Genomic DNA, 22,280 nt, shown 5'->3' on the forward strand with positions numbered 1-22,280 from the left:
CATATTAACTCCGAGCCTAAATCGGATCCATTGAGTCCGTATCAACCCCGGGTCCGTAATGACTCTAAGCCCCGATCGGGTCCATGCATAAAACATACAAGCATATCAGCAAGAGTCACAAAGAGATCATGCACTATCGAGACCCAGTATCCTATAGTATAGTGAGAGGACTTACCTGACTCATGAAATAAGCTAAACCACAGCTCAATGCCCCGCAACAAATGTCATAACACTCTTATCAGAACATATAAGGTTCCACCTTAGTCTACACACCAGAACCAACAATCTTGCCCAAAAGTCAACCCAGGTCAACAAGTGAATGTTCCAAAAAATTACCTCATTGAATTGCCACGTCGTCGCCTTCCATTGTTCATGTCGTAGCAGCTTAATAATAAAATAGTCAAGTTCCTCCCCATTTGCCATGTTGTGGCGGCTAGATACCACACCGTGGGAATTTGGTTTCAATAGTTTAATGCATTAAGTTGTTTTCCAACTATTCCAAGAGCTCTAAAGTTCAGATATGGTACACCCCAAGGTCTTAATGGATAAAGTTTCCTACTTTATCCCTTAAATCATTCCAATAAGCCAAAGGTCTTAATGGATATAGTTTCCAACTTCATACCTTAATGATTATTTAAGACATGAGCTCATCCTTTAAGCTCTTAATCACTAAAGCCATCCAATCAAACTTTCCAGAAGACTCTTATACTCCATAAGCATCATAAACATTAGTGTTTATGGACATGCATGCCCAATGAATGTCTCTCCCAAACTAGGTCAAAATCATGGAATAAATGAACTCAAACTTGTACATGAGGCCATATACACTAAGGAACACTAGATCTTAAACATATAATCTCAAATAGACCTCAAGGATCCATAAAGTTGCCAACTTTATGTAATCTATTCCTTTAAACTATCACAATATGAAAAAAAAGGATAATAACCCTAGATCTAAAAGCACGAACTAGAAATCTAGGAACTCGAATACTCACAAGGGTCCAAAATATGCTCAAGAGGGTGATGATGAAGTTTACACGTTAGATCAATGCACCAAAACACCTTCTTCTTCTTCTTCTTCACATTATCAAGAATACTAAAAATAAACCAGGTTAGGGTAGAGGGTTGGAGGCTGAAGAAGATCCCACAATTCTTTGGAAATGTTGCTTAAATATGAGAGGAAACCCTAAAATTGCAAGCTTGGGCCAGAACAGTTGGCACACCATGGCGAACCTACTGCTACATCGTGGCACTCATCAAAACACACATTCTATTTAATTCAACCACATCGTTGGAATCCTTTCACCACTTCGTGGAACAGAGTTATTCCCAAAACTACTCGTTGATCCCCGATAATGGTAAGCTAAACCAATCTGGAATACTGGTGTTACAATTCTCTCCGACTTAAATTAGATTTTGTCCAAAAAATCATTCAAAACTGCTCCCTTTACCACACCATTCGATCCTGACAGAACTTCCTGAATTCCAATTAACATTAAGAAGTCATCTCACATCGACAACAACTTATCAATATTGCTATCGAAGCCCAATCCTCGTAGAAATCACATACCCTGACAAAGAATGAACCTTAACACTCTGCTCTCCACCAACAAGAAAAGATACATCAACTCTGGCAGAAAACAGAAAACCCTATATTATATCTGATTTCCAGACAGACAGAACTATTCCATACCACACCCATAAGGACACCACTTCACAACCCAAACCAAACGAAACCCTCCAACCCTGAATTATCACGTTACTAATTGGAAAACCGATATCCTGACCGTTAACTGTTAACGTTGATCCTTAAAATATACATGACCCCCACCATAGGTCTCAACCATTGGTGCGAAACCAATACATAGCTCACATCCTCATAACCAAAAATCTGCATATCCGATCTATCCGAGATTCCATGATTCCATGCTAACCTTTAAATAAACTGGGGTATAGAATCCCTGACCGTTTGTTGACACTGACAACCCTACATGCGGTCGCACAACGAGATTCCATGATACCCTAGCCTACCTGTTACATGGATCCAACCCACTGGCCACTGAACTTCCTACCTACAAACTTGTTGTAATGCCCCAAACCTTCCAGTCGCTATTGGGTCGCACCCTCACAAGTCATACACTTACTAATTCGTAATACCCAGTGACATCATCTAATATACTTTAATGTTAAGAAAATAGAGAATCCTGATCTTGCCAACATTCCAGCACTATCTTGGGGACTCACCACCAATACTGCAACCTTTGAGCATAACCTTTGATGTTTAAATAGTCCACTCACCTAAGATAACATAACCAAATGGTCCTCGCCCACGAGTCTCACCCAAGCTAACATAACCAAACGAGCCTAGCACTGAACCAAGAGTTATACTAGTCTACCTACTGATACAACTCAAACAATCCTCCTGCTTTAACACAAAGCGACTAAATAACAATAACGAGCCTGACTCAACCCTAACGAAGGCTGATTCCCTCATAGTCTTACAACCATTACCGCAACAGCCAAACTCATCCTATTTAATACTATAGACTAGCCCGTAGTCTTGCCATACATCCTATGGTCTTGCCAACTATTCACAAAACCGAACCAAAATCATCATGATCCAACACCTCAACCTGCTAAACCAAAATAGGTGTTCTGGTCATGTTTCGAACTCCAAAGCCTTATCAAACAAGAACATGCAGAGAGGTTCTAACACAACCCTCAACCTAAACCTAGTCATGAACCCATAATGTGTCACTACCGATGCTTCATGTCCTCATATAAGATAACCTAAATCCTCAACATATGTTTCCCAAATAGCATCCAAAAAATGAACATTACTCAAAGCATAAACCCCAACTCATACCACAACTAGAACTAGCACTCCGCTTGTCCTAGAATACGAAACTCCTATTTGATTCATACCTGGAAATAATTCCAATAATTCAAATGGTTCTCCCTGACTTGGATTTAGCTGCACTATGCCACCTCATAAATATTGGATCTTAACTAGTTCACATCCCTACTACCCCACCATTATTATCCTGGCTTACAAGAACTAAGATTCTACGACCCAAAAAGTCAATGCACCCACACACCATTCCAGATTTAACATGTCGCTACTCGTGACGAAGATTGTCGCGTCCAAAGCACATTCCCCTAAAACAATTCAAAATCCTTGAGCAATCTCAACTAATGACAAAGAACAAATAAAGCCACTATCAGAACAGATGACTCACTAATCCTACAACTCACTTGCCAAAAGATCGATGCACCCAAAACATCGCCAACTAATACAACTCGAACATTATTGAACAATATCAATAGTTGAAAATTTTTGTGCGAAAATGCATCACCCACACCCAAAAGTTGATGGGTCGTAACCTCTTATATCCTAATAATGATAGGGATTGGTAACCATCTACTGACATCCAACCTGAGCGACACAAGTACCTGAAAACTTTGTCTTTGTTGTCCCAGAAGGGAAAACTGGCTACCACGAGATCGTTTCCTAGAAACTTCTGATGAGAGGACCATACAAACATCCCTGAAACATGGACATGGCTGCAAATCAACATGCACTCACGTTCTGACCAATCCCTTACACCTATATACCATGTAAGATCTTAACCATCTCGAATTGCAATAATCCACTAAACTTACACTACAACTTCCTTTGACCCATTGTGCTGGAACTATTCAAATCAATTGAGTTGTTGATCCTCCAAGCAGAACACTCAACTTACTCCTACCTAGGTTTCATTCCCTCATTGGTCGTCGCCTTTCTAATTGGCGCCTACAACCGGCTCACCCAAATATCCTTCAACCATGATACTCGGTATGCATAATGGAATATGATAAACCCCCAATAATGATAACCATAAAATCATACAAAGACTCTGATTCTTTGGTGGAGACTTAAATATACTGAACATAACATCTCAAAAACCCAATCACATAAGAAAAAAATAATTAAAGCATGAACGAATACATACCCTCGAGGTCTTGACTCTGTTTTTTGAAAGACCGCAGATCATGGGGTCTGAGTTACCCAATCGAAAAGAATGGGAAATTTTCCCTAATGTGACCAGGCAGATGACAACGATGACAAAAATTCTGTCTCTAGCATGCAATCTTGGCGAACATGTATCTTCTATCTATAACTACCACATTTGAACTTGGAGCGCACAGGCTCGTGGGTCCCTCCGCCCTTAGCGACAATGTCATGGCCCTCTAGCCTCCAGTACTAGGCATGGAAACATCAATCTTTTTAGATGTTATTCGTATATTCAGTTCATGAGTCTACTTCCTCTTTCCTTGTTGGATCTTCAAACCAAGCTCCCGCTCCTGAGTCACCTCGAAAATCCCATCAGTTGTTTGAACGGTTATAATCTACGGTGATCATATTTGAGATAGCTTTGTGCACCGTTCTCTTTGTGAGAACGCTTTTCTTACTGAAAATCCATCTTTGTGATAATCTTTTTTCTTTCGCTTTTCTGCTTTTTCTACCATCTTTTTTTGTGGTTGTACTTGCTTATATCTGATCATGCAAACCTTTAACCCTACATCATCCTAAATGGCCTCCTTAAAAACCCTAATCACTATTTGTGAGTTTTGAGCCATCGGACTGATTTGTGTGCATTTATGATGGAAGAAGAACTTTGCTTAACCAGTTGGGAGCTCAAACTAGTGTAGATCTAGAATTTCATTCTCTCATCCATCTCCAGAAGGTATAAAGCTTCTAAATTGGTGTTCTTTTATATTAGATCTAGTTATGCTTAAGGATTTCATGCTTTTTCCCCATAACCATGGTTTATATGAGTATAAGCTACTCTAGGCCATTAGAGTATCATTTCCAGTCGATTTTGGAGTTTTTAATTCCAAAAAATGAGAGCTTGGTTACTCTCATCCTCCAATGCATGAGCTTTTGATAAACAGAAGGCTTGTTGGACGTAGGGTTTGTGTAATGACCTAAAAATCATGACCAAAAATTTCATTTTTAATTTAATAAATAAACCACAATTGTCATCCATTCATACAAAACATATCACATCAGAGTATCATGTCCAAAACATTATTTTATTTTATTTGAGTAAACATCTCAGGATAAAACTCCTTTGGTGTGTGTGCCATGTGATCACCCCGAGCTTTTCCCTCTGCTACCGGAAGTACCTAAAACAAAAACTAAAAATTGTAAGCACGAAGCTTAGTGAGTTCCCCAGCCTACCACATACCATACATAACCACATACTACAAGCACTGGCTTCGATCCCCGCTCGGTATACATATATGTTTCTTTTAGGCCCCACTTGTCTCTGGTGAGTCATGGAACCCTGTCCATGCTCCTGCTGGTAGTGAGATACGGGCCCCCACCCACACTCACCTCTCTCCTATCTCGGGCCTCACCCATATTCTCCTACTAATAAGATACGAAACCTCATCCATACTCTGCTATTGGTGAGATACGGGACCTCGCCCATGCTCACCTCCCTACCAGGCACATACAAGTATCACACATACAACAAGTATAAACTATCATATAAACATTCCTCAGGCACTTGCCCGACATTGGACCTTGATCCGGAATCACATACTAGCATATAGTGACTAGGGCTAACCCCCAGGTCTTCCTACTCATAAAATACATGGGCCAGCATTGTGGTCGTAGACCCATTCACACAAGGAGGAGACTCACCTCGCACTGCTGAACCCTACGGATACTCCTCTGGCTGCTGATTGGCAGATTCCTGAACTGCTGACCCTTCGGCTTCCCGAACTACCAATTCCAAACATCACTTAGTCCAATACAGTAATCCTTTTTAGGGTAAAATGAGCATTTTACCCCTAGTCCAACTTGGTCCATATCTAAACCGCAAAACTAAGGCCCAATACTAAGTAAGCTTCCCAAGACCACTAGTAGCCCACTAATGGGCTTTACCCTAAGCCCAAAATATAAATCCTAACCCAAAAACTCTGAATTATGCTGTCCCACTAAGGCCCAAGGTCCAAAGCATGGCCCAAACCGAAGCCCATTAATTTGAAGCCCAACTGCTAGAGTACGTGGGGCATGCACTAACGTACACTAAGCGTACTGAGTAATTGGTGAGTACATTGGGCGTACCAGCACGTACGCTCAGCTTAATCCCTTGTTAAGCTCTTTTCTCATTAAGTTCTTAATACTCTGATCTAGAAGCTACAATCTCAAATCCAAGTCCATTTCCATGTCTTAATCCATAAAGTCACTAACTTGGTGACTTTGCATGCCCCGAACTAGACCAAAATCAAAAATGAATTTCTAATTCCATGAAAATGGTCTTAACTCATGCATGAACTCATTAAGACCTCAAAGATGTCAACTTTACTACTTAAGGGACCCTTTTAGCTCTAAGGGTGGCAACCCTAAGCTCACAAACGAGATTTCATCACAAAGATCCATCCTTTGGACTAAAAGAGTCCATAAACCCACCCTAAAGAGATCTAAAAGATTAATCATCAAACTCATGACCTGATACCTTTAAAAGGTCTGAAGTGAACGAACAATCCCAGATCTGAACCTTCTCCATTGCACCAACACCTTGCCTTGACCTTTGCTTCTTTGAAGAGTGGATCTAAAGGGACCATTAATGGACCTTTTTCCATTAAGGGACCATTAATGTGAATAACTTCAAAGTGCTATAGCTCCTTCATTCTAAGTTCGTTTCCAACGAACTTTATATCCATGAAAAGGTGGCGAGAAGCCTTACGCTTCTAGCAACACAACTCGGCACTTCAAAGTGCTATAGCTCCCCCACCCACACTCACGTCTCTCCTATCTCGGGCCTCACCCCTGTTCTCCTACTAATGAGATACATAACCCCATCCATACTGTGCTATTAGTGAGATACGGGACCTCACCCACACTCACCTCCCTACCAGGCACATATGATTATCACATAGACAACAAGTATAAGCTATCATATAAACATTCCTCGGGCACCCGCCCGACATACTGGCATATAGTGCCTAGGGCTAACCCTCGGGTCTTCTTACTCATAAACTACATGGGCCGGCATTGTGGTTGTACACCAATTCACATAATGAGGAGACTCACCTCGCACTACTAAACCCTACGGATACTCCTCTAGCTGCTGACTGGCAGATTCCCGAACTGCTAACCCTTCGGCTTCCTAAACTACCAATTCCAAACATCACTTAGTCCAATACAATAATCCTTCTTAGGTTCAAATGACCATTCCACCCCTAGTCCAACTTGGTCCATATCTAAAGCCCAAAACAATGGGCTAATACTAAGTAAGCTTCCCAAGCCCACTAATGGCCCAATTTGCTACATTGGGCCCAATCCCTTATTGGGCCTTACTCTAAGCCCAAAATATCATCCTTGATCCATAATATCTGATTTCTGTTGGCCCACTAAGGCCCAAGGTCCAAAGCATGGCCCAAACCGAGGCCCATTAACTTGAAGGCCAAACTGCTAGAGTACGCGGGGCGTACACTAACGTACGCTAAGCGTACTGAGTAATTAGTGAGTACGCTGGACGTACCTGCACGTACGCTCAGCGTAACCCCCTGTTAAGCCCTTTTCTCATTAAGTGCTTAATACTCCGATCTAGAAGCTACAATCTCATATCCAAGTCCTTTTGCATGTCTTAATCCATAAAATCACTAACTTGGTGACTTTGCATGCCCCAAATTAGACCAAACTCAAAAATGACTTTCTTCTTCCATGAAAATGGTATTAACTCATGCATGAGCTCATTAGGACCTCAAAGATGGAAACTTTATTGCTTAAGGGACCCTTTTAGCTCTGAGGGTGGCAACCCTAAGCTCACAAATGGGATTTCATCACAAAGATCCATCCTTTGGACTAAAAGAGTCCATAAACCCACCCTAAAGAGATCTAAAAAATTAATTATCAAGCTCATGACTTTATACCTTAAAAAGGCCTAAAGTGAAGCAACAATCCCATATCTAAAGCTTCTTCCTTACACCAACACCTTGCCTTGACCTTTGCTTCTTTGAAGAGTGGATTTAAAACACCAAAATGCTCTCACCAAGCTCTCCAAGCTCCAAGAACACTCAAAGAGGATTAGGGTTTTCTGGGGGCTGTATAAACATGAGAGGGAGGCTGATAACTATGGTGTTATGATCTTTATATAGTGGCGCAACCCTAAAAGTTAGGGTTTTGAGACTCTGAGCGTACATTGGGCGTACGGCCTCTCCGCACCCGCAATCCCTCACCCCTCTATGTTGGGCGTACCCTAGCTTACGTTAGGCGTACTCATGCTGGCCACCTTCCTTTTGCCACTTTTTCCATTTAGGGACCATTAATGTGAATAACTTCAAAGTGCTATAGATCCTTCATTCTAAGTCTGTATCCAACGAACTTTATATCCACAAAAAGTTGGTAAGAAGCCCTATGCTTCTAGCAACACACCCCAACCCCAAACCTCTCGAATTAAAACTTCAAGACCCATAAAGACAGAAATGCCCCGATCCTGGGCCTATGAAATCCAATAACGGATACTTTCAAAATAGGGTGTTACAGTTTGGATTAGTGCTCTTTGTATGAATGCAAAATGGATAATGTTAGAGACTTTATTCATTAAGACATCTATCTTGTTTTAGATCATAAGTTTGGAGGATTAACTTTCTATACCGAGCACTTAATGGGAAAAATTAGGCATTGAAATACTATGCAGTGTGTAGTTTTAGCTATGCTGCTCGTAACCCTTTTTGTGTCTGTTTTACCTCTTTGAGCTCTACATGGTGCGTAGAGCTTCATGTATGCAGGGCATAGACAGACTGGAAGTTGACAGTTGACTTTTGACCATTGACTTCAACCAGGTTTAACTTTAGGTCAAATGGAGCATTTTGAGATGTAGATTGAGACATAGTCCTTGTTTGTTGTATAGGTTACCTATAGAGACGATATTTGGATTTTTAATTAGCTCAATTACCTTCTCGACTTCAAGGTGAGTTTTCCTCACTGTACTCTTGGGTCGAAGGCAATAATGTCAGCACACTAGATTGTGTTATGTATCCTCGTGTATAGGATGTTGCTATGTTGTAATGATCTAATAGATTGGTAGATCCATATGATTACATGTACTTTTTAGTTATTGTTAATCGGTTGCATATACCAACATAGTGCGGTTAGGTTGAGGCTTTACTGCTATGTACCGTAAGCCAACAAACCCGAGGCAATCCAGTCTGATGAATGTGAGCCGGGGAAAACCAGTCCTATGACTGTGGGTCGATGATCATCCACTCTGATGACTATAGAGCCGAGGGTAATCTAGTCTGATGATTGTGGACCAAGTGTGCATGCTTGTATAAATATTATTGTGTGGGGTATTTTGGGAGAACTCACTAAAATTTGTCTTATAGTTGTTGCTTTCATGGTTTCAGGTACATCAAAGGATCAAGGCAATACAAAGGCGTGATCGTACACATCCTCCTGATTGATTATGATTTAAGAGATCTTGATACTCTAATTCTATGATTTAGTGTTGAAGATAAGGGATTACTATCTTATGGTTTTATGGAATGATTTTATAAAAATGAAAAGTTTTATCATGGTTTTTGGAATGTTACAGTATCAAACATAACATCTCTCAATATCATTAAGACTACTGGATGATTTGTACAATCATGCTTTCACCTTTCCTCGATTGTCCGAAGTAACTGAAACATTTAAATACACAACCATAACCCAAATATTAGTAAGTTCCCCCAAAATACCACACACAATAAAACAAATACAATGCATGCACACAAGGCCTTCAGCATAAGGTTGGACCGCCACCGGAGCCTATAACATCCAAGCAACGTTGCTCCCCTTGGGCCTACAGTATGGAGTGGACCCCTCAGGTCTCTTGGCCTACAGCACACAACTAAAACGTCTCAACCCAACCACAATATGTCGACATATGCAAATAACAATAACAATCAAAACCAAATAATCATAACAGATCTATGTGTCTAAGAGATCATTATATCATATCAACATCCTAACAAACAAAAAATACATACAATAATACAAAGTATAGTGAGAAAACTCACCCCAGAGCCGAAAGAAAATATCCATACAACTCGTAACATGAAATAAACCGGTGCAACACCCACTTAAACATTTAATAAGGTAAAATCCCCAATCTAAGACCGAAACCCTAAAGTTTGACCCTAATTCAAAGTTAATCAAAAAGTCAATGGTCAAAGTCAACAGCCGCGTCACCACGTCGTGTGATATGTGCATAATTAACTACATATTTAATGAATATTTCTAATACTTTTAGCTACAATTATGCTTAGTATGGAACAAAAGATACTTATTATCTTTAAAATATGTTTTGTAGAAGCGAAGACTTGCTTGGGACAAAAAAGGAGCACGTGAGCAGCTGCAAGCAGAAAACGGGAGCTAAAACAAAAGAAGATTGAAGACCACACCGTGGTGTTCTAAACGTGACATGGTGATTGGAATATTCGCAACCCATATGCTGACGTGGCAGACATGGGATTTACTCGAAGACCACATTGTGGTGGCAGTCAACTACGATGTGGTGGCCAAATTTTCATAATTATAAAATCGCGGACGTTAGGTCGAAATCATAGGGAATGCATTCAGTTTTCAGAGGTTATTTTCGTCTAAGAACCCCTAGAAAACAAGAATAAGATCGAAATTCAACTGAAGCTTAAGAATTGAAGAAGATTTAGAAGGAATTCAACATTGATCTAGTTGGTTTGCTTATTATACTCTTATCTAGCTTATTTACTTAGATTTATTGTGTTTGTATGTTACAACGAGAGGTTAGACACCTTTTACTTCTATTTAGAGAAGATGGACTTGATCCATATGTGTTGATTTCAATTATTGGATGATTATGTTTTATTTTACTTGTGTTTGATATATATATATATATATATATATATATATATATATATATATATATATATATATATATATATATATATATATATATATATATATATATATATATATATATATATATATAAACCCTAGCATGTTTTAGTTCTAGTTTATATTCCTTATAAATTAGATTTTGTGTGTTAATTGATGATATTAATTGCATGAATCTATCTCGTAATTGTTTATGATCATTAGATAATTAGAGCTAAGATTAATCACATCTTAGTTTTAGTAATTAAAGCAAGTAAATGTAACTGTGTTAGAGAGCTTAATTGGTATTAAGTTGTGCTTGGTTGGTTGAATGATCAAAGGAGAGTAACTCATATCATTCTTAGTCCAATTGTGATATTATAAATTTAGTGTTTAACTTGTGCATGATCATTTCTTTGTCATTCATAAATTGATAGGTATAGATATTTGATCATAATAGCTAGATAATTGGTAATGAATATAATCTATCCATAATAAATCAACCATAAGAGAAAGTGAAATTGGATTTAGGTAGAAGTATTCTTTTAATGCTTCAAGTTAATTTGTTTTCATGGATTGTTGACTTGTTAAGTGATATTAAGTTATTATGATCTTGAAAAATCAGTAAAAAAACCACAAATCGTAGTTGTTTCTTAGTTTAATTAGAAGTAGTTAATTTAATTAATCGAATTTCGTTCACTATGATCGACACTTGACTATGTGAGCTATACTATAATCTGACTAGGTACACTGCCTATAGGTGCATAGTTAGTAAGAGTTTGTTAGGCTATAAATTTAAAACTAATAGGTACTTTTGTGCACATCAATGTTTTTGGCCCCGTTGTTGGGGAACGACTTATTTGATTTTTGGTTTACTTGTTTTTAGTTATTCGATCCTTTTTGTGGTGTAAAAAACGCAAAAAAATAATTTTTCTACATTTTAGTTTTCTGTCTGATCAGCAACCATGTCGTGGGCACCATGGCCATTGCGTGGTCATGTTACAATTAGATTTAATTTTATTTCTTTTTTGTTCGTTTTACGCGTGTTTTCTAGTTTTATCTTAGCAGGAAAAATGGGGGACATCACGACCATGCCAATGGCTGAGTACAAGAGACATATAAGGAACAACAATACATGGAGTCTTGATCCACCAAAAATTCCAACCGCGACAAAATTTGAACTTCCGGGGCACATTCTTTATATGCTAAAAGATCTACCTTTTTATGGGAAGGAGGACGAGGACGCTCACGAGCACGTAAAAGAGGTGGTGGAGATTTTAAATTATTTTCATGCACCAAACGTGAGTAAAGATGTGGCGATGCTTCGACTTTTTCCAGTCACATTGAAGGGTGAAGCAAAACAACGGTTAAAATCACTTCCCTTTGGAGGAATCATGACATGGGTTGACTTTAAGACTAAGTTCATAAACTATTTTACCCTTCCTTTAAAAGTGGCGAAGCTTAAAAGAAATATCCAAAATTTTCAACAATTATAGGGAGAGTCGCTATACGAAGCTTGGAAGCATTATAAGAGATTGCTACGAATAAAGCTTTGATTGAAGAATTTCCTAAGCATTCAAGAGAGTATTACAACCCAAAGGAGGATTTCACTAAAGGAAAAGCAAGTAAAAATGGAGGTCAAAATGTTATAAGTTCAATGATTGCAAAGCTCGACGGAAGAGAAGAAAATATCACAAAAATGAGTGGATCAATTCACAATAGATGCAGAGCTTGCTACAAGGTATTGTGAATTAGAGTACAAGAGAGATCGAGATACAAAATAACTTCAACAACTAAAGCATGATCTCTACCAAACTGAACAGGTCCAATCCGAGAAAATAAATGCTCTCAAGTCAAAGCTATTTAGATTTATGGAATCTAGTGATAGAAGACATGATACCACTAACGCAACACTTAGAGATGAAAAAGCATATATCATGAGCATCCACTCACAAGTCGGGCAATTAACAAAGCTTGTGCAAGAAAAGCAATTAGATACACCCTCAACAAAAGTAGAGCCAATCCCAATCGCTCAAGTCATGGCCGTTTATACAAAAGAAAAAGATGAATTGTAGCATATGGTGGCCCTTGAAGAATAATCTGATCAGTCACTCAAAGTAAAAGTGAAAGAAAAACCAGAAGAGTATCATGATTCTGTGCAGTTGCCACGACATGGAGGCAATATTGCCACCTCATGGGAACTTAAGGAAGATTATGATTTTTCTATTGTTGAGCCGTATCGACCACCTCTTCCTTTCCCATCTCATTCCAAGGAAAATTTGGTGAAGGAAGGAAACAAAAAGTTCATGGAGCATAAACAACCTAAAGAGCAATTGGAAAAATAAGTGAATTATTTGAAACCTCCAATGCCAACACCAATGATTTTCGAATTATTTGCTTTTACAAGACCACTAGATCAAGTCACATAGACAATTGAAGAAAAAGAAGAAGATAGTGATGAGTGTCATTTTGACAAGAAAACCCCAGAAAGAGATAAGACAAAAGCTAAATACACAGGAATGAAGAAAGAACCCAAGAGGAAGAATAATGAAGATATCAACCCAAAAATGCCAGAAAGTTTGATAAAGGCATTCAACAGAAGGGTTGCTTAGAAACAAACAAGGCTCAAGATGATGGAGAATGGGGAGGCTACACTTCCACCTGACGCAACGTAGAGTTGGAAGGAGTCCAACTCACGACTCCTAAAAAAGAAGTGTTTCTCGGGAGGCAACCGATTTTTAAGAGTTTCCATTTTCTTTTCCTTTTGATTTCATTTTAGTTTTTTGTTTTATTTTGGTTTTAGATTTTCTTTTTAGTTTAACCGAAGGATCATGTGTTTTTCTAGTCTTTTGATTTTATTTGGTAGTGTTGAGAGAAAATGAAGAAGTGAAGGTGCTTAATGGATACAAAAGTCGTGCATTTGTGAAGATTATATTTAAAGACCACATTTTTGAATAAGTGTGGGGTTCCCACTTGATGAAGAAAAGAGTTTTTGAAGAATATCTACTGAAAGAAAAGACCGGGAATGGTCCTAAACATTACGTAGAGTCGATGCATTACCTTGATCTTACAAGACAGTTAGAAAAGGAACCACGACGTGGCCATCAGCACCATGTCGTGGCAATTTATTTTATCCTGACTGCATATGATTGAACCATGATGTGACATACTTAAAACACATCGTGGAGATCTTATTTTGCTCGACCATTACGACTTCCAACTTTACACCACGTCGTGACGTTGCTTTCCCACGACGTGGCAGTGGTTCAAGACACTTTTGAAGAATAGTTCTTTGGTTTATTCCGATCTGACATATTTGCATTCACAAGAAGAAGGTCCAGAAGTATTGTTTCCAGCCTTAATACGAGAAGTCCAAGCTTTTCGCACACGTTCAGAATTCGATCTCGACACTAATACCCAAGGGGAGTCTGTTCAAATTCTTCCTTTTAATTTATGTTCTTTTATTGTTTAAGCATGCAATGGGGACATTGCATCATTTAAGTGTGGGGTAGGGGGTTGAATATAGGAATACAAGCATCCTGATAAAATTTTCTAAATGACTAGGATTTAAAAAAATATATATATATTAGAAAGATTTGATAGAATAATCTAAAACTGAACCTAGTTAAAAAAAAATTGTTATGTTGAGATCTAGTTTTCTAGTGTTGTATGGGACGATCTAATGCGAGTTTCAATGTTTATTTGAGTCAATAGATGTTATTGTGTATTTGTGGCTTCCGTGTCCTAGTAAAATAATGGAACAAAAACACAACCTTGGTTAGTTTGAGAGCTGCAATATTTTTAGCATCGTGTACCATAAATGTATCCAGGAAAGCTTACGTAGTCATTTCACTCTAGACTAATACCTCTAACAAATAAGGGTTGAATTTAAGTTTCATTGCTTGAGCATATATATTTATAGGATTTTTAGTTTTGAGTGAAAAAAAAAAGCAAAAAATAGAAAAGAAAAAAAAAAGTTGCAAAAGTTGGGAATAAGAGTCTACAAAGCTATGAACATCAAGAAATATCATGAAAAAAAGCACCAAATTATCAAAGAGTCAAAAATAAGGCAAAATTTGACAAGCTATTTATTGTATTTTTATTTTCTACATAATTTTTTCATATGTATGCTTGGGAGTTTAATCAAAATTACCATAAAGTTAAGAAAGTTTTATGGGGATGGGTATGGAGGGAAGCATAAAATAAGCGTTGTTCAAAAAAGTAGGCAGGTGTTTATTAAGATTGTGAGTATTTTGGATTGAGGAAGTTCTTAGGAAAATATACACACATTACATTCTTGGAGTAATGGAGAGGCTCAAAATGGATTCTCTTGTGAGATGATGGTAGCCACAGTCTTGGTATGATAATAATAAAATCAGTTTTTCTAAGGGGAAAAGCAAAAGCCAAGTGTGGGGTATTTTGATTTATGCATAATTAACTACATATTTAATGCATATTTCTAATACTTTTAGCTACATTTATGCTTAGTATGGAACAAAAGATACTTACTATGTTTAAAATATGTTTTGTAGTAGCGAAGACTTGCTTGGGACAAAAAGGGAGCATGCGAGGACCTGGAAGCAGGAAACGAGAGCTAAAACAAAAGAAGAAAGAAGAATTAAAGACCACGTCGTGGTGATATAACCATGATGTGGTGATTGGAATATTCACGACCCATATACTGACTTGGCAGACACATGATTTACTCGAAGACCACATCGTGGTGGCAGTCAACTGCGATGTGGTTTTCCACAATTATAAAATCGAGGACAATAGTTCAAAATCATGGGGGCATGCATTTGGTTTTCAGAGGTTATTTGCGACTAAGAAACCTTAAAAAACCAAAAGAAGATCGAAATTCAACTGAAGCTTAAGAATTGAAGAAGATTTAGAAGGAATTCAACGTTGATCTAGTTGGTTTGCTTATTATACTCATGTCTAGCTTATTTTACTTAGATTCATTGTGTTTTTCTGCTACAATGAAAGGCTAGACACCTTTTACTTCTGTTTAGTGAAGATGAACTTGATCCATATGTATTAATTTCAATTATTGGATGAGTATATTTTATTTTACTTGTGTTTGATATATATAAACCCTAACATGTTTTAGTTCTAGTTTATATTCCTTATAAATCAGATTTTGTGTGTTAATTGATCATATTAATTGCATGAATCTATCTCCTAATTGTTTATGATCATTAGATAATTAGAGCTAAGATTAATCACATCTTAGTTTAAGTAATTAAAGCAAGTAACTTTAAATGTGTTATAGAGCTTAATTAGTATTAGGTTGTGCTTGGTTGGTTGAATTGATCATAGGAGAGTAACTCATATTATTCATAGTCCAGTTGTGCTATTATCAATTTAGTGTTTAACTTTTACATGATCATTGCTTTTTCATTCATAAATTGATAGCCTAGATATTTGATCATAATATCTAGATAATTGGTAAACAATATAATCTATCCATAAGAAATCAACCGTAGGAGAAAGTGAAATTGGATCTAGGTAAAAGTATTCTTTATAATTCTTGAAGTTACTTTGTTTTCGTGGCTTGCTTACTTGTTGGGTGATACTAAGTTATTCTTATTTTGAAAAATCAATAAAAATCCCCAAATAATAGTTATTTCTTAGTTTAATTAGAAGTGGTTAGTTTAAATAATCAAATATTGTTCTCTGTAATTGACACCCGTACGTGAGATATACATTAATCTGACTAGGTACACTGCCTATAGGTGCATATTTAGTAAGAGTTTGTTAGGTTAAAAATTTAAAACTAATATGTACTTTTGTGCACATCATGGTGGCCAACACCATGGCCATTCTGTGGTGGCTAAACACCAAAATGGTCATGAAACGCCTTGCCACCATTTCGTGGTAGCAACATTACCACGTTGTGGTAATCTTCTTGACCAACTTAATTCATTAAGCTCCTAACCCTTATTTCTAGATCTCCAAAGCTTAGATCTAGATTGATTAAGGCAATACATGGATAAAGTTTCCAACTTTATCCATTTCCTAACCTCTAAAAGCCTAGATCTCAAACCCTGACACAAAAGGGACAAGATAACCTAAGAGATCCATGTATGGTTGCTTCTTGGACAAGATGCAAACTTTATAGGACTAAAGGACCAGAAACTAACATAAATCTTATCCAAGGTCCTGTAGTTGTTTCAAACCCCAAGGATTCATTTTCAATAACCAAAAAGGGACTCAAACACTACATAAGCAACTTATAAGATGAAAAGGTATGAGCTTTATACATTCTGGAGTCTAATGATGATTGTAGAAGCAACCCTCAAGAACAACAAATCCCACCACTAGCTTGAACCACCTACTTCTTCCTTCTAACTCCTTAAAAAACCAAGAACACACACACACAAAAACTGTACGGTTTCTCTCAAAGGGATGGAGGTTGGAGCTGTGAGCAAACCCTACCCATAATGTTCCTTAAATAGGGCTCAAGGCTCGAAATTTAGGGTTTTCACCAAGCCGCCACCACACCGTGGCCAATACATGACTACGCCATTCTAATTAAAAATTTGTGTTCCTTATAGGGTCGTGACCGCGTCGTAGTGAGCTCCATCACCACATTGTGGTTGGCCAAGATTTACTAAAAGTTCCCAAAATTAGAAATGTTAGATCTTAACAGCAATACCTAAAAATAGATGTTATATTTCTCTAAACTTTCGTGTTTACTCCTATAATATATATAATCTAATTTTCTTTAATAATTTTCGTTCATTAACTAAAATAACTAATTTATTAATGCATGGTTTTATGTATGTGTTGATATAAATTCGAGGTGGTCATCATTTCATCGTAATTTCAGAACTTTCATTCATTATTTTTTTTTAAAAAAGACTTACTTTTTTATGTACGCATCCTCATAAATTCAAATTTGTCTTCGTTTTGACGTATTTTTTTATGTTTTCGTCCTAATTTTTATGTACGCTTCCTACGTATGTGTTATGTCAAATATAACGTGTTTTCATTCGTTAACTTAAAAAGGAAACGTACTTACTTAAAAAGAAAGAGATAGCTCGTGATCTTGTATTTATATTATTGATCTATATAATCTTCTTTGTTTAGATAAGATAATCCTTCCTTATTTGTAGATTCCTTAGTTTGTATCATGTGTATATATTGTATGCTTATGGCATGTATGAAACAGGGGGTTAACCTTCCTTTATTGTATCAGAGCTACAATCCTTCAAACCCTAAAAGAACCGGCGGTGCCCTCCCCCATTGCTACGACAATCAAACACCACAATGTCAACCAATGATCCACCATCAAAACCTTCATCTCTTCACCCAGTTTACACAGTCAGGAACATCCAGAACAAGATCAGAACTCTGGATGGTACAAAAGTAACTTATTCCTCCTGGGTGAAGCTATTCAAACTCCACGCTCGAGGTTACAAGGTCCTTCATCACATAGACGGTACTGTCGCACCCACAAAGATAGAAGCAACATATGAAGCTTGGCAAAAGGTCGATGCTATTGTTCTACAGTGGATCTACGGAACACTATCTGATGAACTTTTGGTTCGTGTCCTTGACACTGACGCCACAGCTTACGACATCTGGAAACGAATCAAAGAAATTTTGTTGAACAACAAAGGGTCTAGGGCGGCGGCCCTAGAGCAGGTATTCACTAATTTGACCTTGACCTCGTGTACATCCATGGATAAGTACTGCCAACGCCTATAAGACTTAGCCGACCAACTCAGTGATGTTGAAAACCCGGTGAAGGAACAAAGACTTGTACTACAACTAGTTCGTGGTCTTCCTGCAGAATATGGCACGGTGACATCTTTCATCAGCCAAAGTCTTCCATCTTGGGACATTGCTCGAAGTATGTAACAACTTGACCAACACCGCCACACAGCATGACAAAACCTTACCATCCCTAATGTTCTAGTTTCTCATACACACCAGACCATAGGACATCCAACAACGACCACCAACTCGCGACAGAAATCAATGAAATTTTGGCAGGGGTCGTGGTCGCAACACCCAATCTGGAGGACGATATCCATGTGTCCATATCCATCACAAGCTCTGTGGCCCACACCATGGCCTAATGGTCAGCGACAACCCACAGCTAAACAGGACCAACAATCTGCAGCTCATGTTGCATGCTCAACCCAACCTACTGTTGCAGAATCAACACCACAGGAACCAATACAATCACAATATGATGCACTCGGTCCGATTGACCTTGGAACAACATTTCAAAGCATGAATCTCAATCATTCAGATCAATCATGGTACATGGACTCCGGTGCGTCCTCCCACTTGACTGCTGACCCTGGTAAAATCACAACTCCCCTGTCATCTTCTCCTATACAATTTATATTCGTGGGTAATGGTCACAGTATACCAATTCATGGATCCGTACATACCCAACACAAACTACCCACTCAGACCTAAAACTTACGTCATATCTTATATTCCCTACACATAGGTAAAAACCTCCTGTTGGTAAGAAAGTTCACCATTGACAATAATGTTTCTTTATGCTTTGACCCTTATGGTTTTTCTGTGAAGGAACTCCAGACTAGGAAACTCCTTTCTCGCCACAATATCTCGGGAAACCTCTATCCGTTCACACGACCAAGCATTCCATCTGCTCTCGTCACTAGCTCATCACCAGAACTATGGCACAACCATCTCAGTCACCCGAGAACATCAGTTTTGGATTCATTACGTACTCGTTTCTTTATTTCATGTAATAAACAAAGTTTATCTTCTATTTTTCACTCCTGCCAAATTTCAAATAATAAACCTTTACCATTTCTAGACTCAAATTCCAGTACTTTTGCACCATTTGATATTATCCACTGTGATTTATGGACCTCGCCTGTTTTAATCCAATCAGGTTATAAGTATTACATGGTCCTTCTCGATAATTACACACAATATGTATGGGTCTACCCTCTCAAAGTCAAATCTGAAACATTCACCAACTTCACCAAATTCCATGCTCTCATTCACACCCAATTCAACAGAAAGATAAAATCTTTCCAATGTGATTTAGGAGGTGAATTCGATAACACCAATTTTAAAACATTTGCCTCAAATCATGGTCTCACTTTTTGGTTTTCATGTCCTCAAACCTCGCCTCAAAATGGCAAAGCTGAACGCATGATAAGGCGTCTCAATGACATTATTTGAGCCCTTCTTGCTCATGCCCACTTACCACCATCCTTTTGGGTCGAGGCCCTTCACACTGCCACCTACCTCCATAACATACTTCCCACAAAAATTCTTCATTTCACTACCCCAACATTTGCTCTCTACCATAGGCATCCCACATACAATCACCTTCACATTTTTGGATGCGCGTGCTACCCCAACACTACTTCCACTCAACCTCAAAAACTCCACACTCGATCCACTCGTTGCATTTTCCTCGGATACCCTAGCAATTTTCGGGGATACTGATGTCTCGATCCAACCTCTGGAAAAGTTATATTGTCTCGCCATGTTATATTTGATGAGTCTTCTTTTCCATTCCTTGATCCTCAACCTTCAAACTCATACTCCTTCCTCGACCCTGACACATCTACACCCCACCCCCACTTATTCGAAGACAATCATACTACCCCCACCATTCCACAACAAACACCACCCACCCCACATGAACCCCCTCATGTTGATAACTCACAAACCATCCCCTCCTCACCAACTTCTCCTCCTGAAAGCCTCGCAACAAATAACCCAACCAATAACACATCTAATATCCCACTCTCTGCTGCTATACCAACCCCCGTTTCACCCCCAACAACCGCCCAACCACCACATCCTATGACTACCAGATCAAAACCTGGTATCTTCAAACCTAGACAACTCTTAAACCTTCACACAACCTCTACCAAGCCCATCTCCCCAACCCCTAAAACGTACTCTCAAGCCTTTAAGGATCCAAATTGGTTACTTGCCATGAACCATGAATTTAGTTCGTTACAGGAAAATGATACATGGGAACTTGTCTCTCGGCCTGCAGACCACCCGATCATTCGATGCATGTGGTTATTTCGCCATAAATTTCATGCCGATGGGACATTACAATGGTATAAAGCCCGTTTGGTAGTTAAAGGAATTCTCAAACCGTTTGGTGTAGATTGTGACGAGACATTCAGTCTCGTCGTTAAACTTGCCACAATTTGTATAATGCTTAGCATTTCCATTTCAAGATCATAGCATCTCCACCAACTTGATGTCAAAAACGCCTTCCTACATGGCGACCTTCATGAGACCGTGTTCATGCACCAACCTCTGGGCTTCTTTGATTCCACCAAACCTCATCATGTTTGTCCCCTACGAAAATCATTGTACGGGCTCAAGCAAGCTCCACGAGCGTGGTATCTTCGGTTCTCCAACTTTATCACCGCTAATGGGTTCCGTAGTAGCATATGTGACAATTCTCTAATTGTCTATAAAAAGGGATCACATATCGCATACCTTTTGCTTTACGTCGATGACATCATACTTACAGCATCAGACTCCACACTACTCAAAGATATCATTGCTACTCTATCTCGTGAATTCTCCATGACTGATCTCGGGCCACTACATCATTTTTTGGGTATATCTCACGAAATAAACATGGTTTATTTTTATCTCAAGCACAATATGTTAATATATTCTCGAACGAGCTTCCATGGCATCATGTAATGCAACAACCACACCTGTTGACACTTCATCCAAACTAAGTGCCACAGCCAGGCCCCTCCTTCCCGACGACACTCTATATCGCTGCCTAGCTGGAGCCCTCCAGTACTTAACTTTCACTAGGCACGACATCACATATGTTGTCCAACAGGTGTGTCTCTTCATGCATGCTCCACGCGAGCCTCATCTACATTTTTTAAAACGTATCTTGCGTTACATAAAAGGTACCCTTTATTACGGATTGCATCTTAATGCCTCTCCCCGACTGAATCTCACAACCTACTCTGACACTGATTTGGGGGGGGGGGGGGGTCCGGACTCTAGACGCTCTATATCAGGATATTGCGTCTACCTCGGCGACAACCTAATATCATGGTCATCCAAAAGACAACCCACCATATCTCGTTCTAGCGCTGAAGCAGAATACAGGGGTGTCGCAAATGTCGTCGCCGAATCTAGCTGGATTCGTAACCTTTTACTTGAACTTCACATCCCGGTTCGTCAAGCTACTATCGTCTACTGCGATAATGTCTCAGCCGTGTATTTGTCTGAAAATCTCGTTCAACACCAGCGAACAAAACATGTTGAGATTGCATTCATTTTGTCCGTGAGAAAGTTTGCATTGGACACATTCGGGTTCTCCATGTCCCATCGGATTACCAGTACGCCGACATTTTTACAAAGGGACTCCCACGACACTTAT

At 38.7% G+C, this 22,280-nt stretch overlaps 1 protein-coding gene across 1 annotated transcript; it reads left to right on the forward strand.

The window, feature by feature from the left end:
* Positions 1-18,169: 18,169 nt before the first annotated feature.
* Positions 18,170-20,051, forward strand: LOC145030096 (uncharacterized). Its single transcript, XM_078978523.1, has 2 exons — positions 18,170-18,547; positions 19,941-20,051. The coding sequence occupies exons 1-2, from the start codon at positions 18,170-18,172 to the stop codon at positions 20,049-20,051; spliced, it is 489 nt and encodes a 162-aa protein (XP_078834649.1).
* Positions 20,052-22,280: the final 2,229 nt, after the last annotated feature.

This window comes from Lactuca saligna, chromosome 2 (genome assembly GCF_052625555.1).
Source record: "Lactuca saligna cultivar CGN05327 chromosome 2, ASM5262555v1, whole genome shotgun sequence".
NCBI classification, from domain to species: domain Eukaryota; kingdom Viridiplantae; phylum Streptophyta; class Magnoliopsida; order Asterales; family Asteraceae; genus Lactuca; species Lactuca saligna.

Bases quoted from the DNA above. Each gene is read 5' to 3' on its own strand.
- LOC145030096 (XM_078978523.1), top strand. From the start codon at position 18,170: ATGTCAACCAATGATCCACCATCAAAACCTTCATCTCTTCACCCAGTT. The intron at 18,548-19,940 runs GTATTCACTAAT...AATGTGATTTAG, and splicing joins GGGCGGCGGCCCTAGAGCAG to GAGGTGAATTCGATAACACC.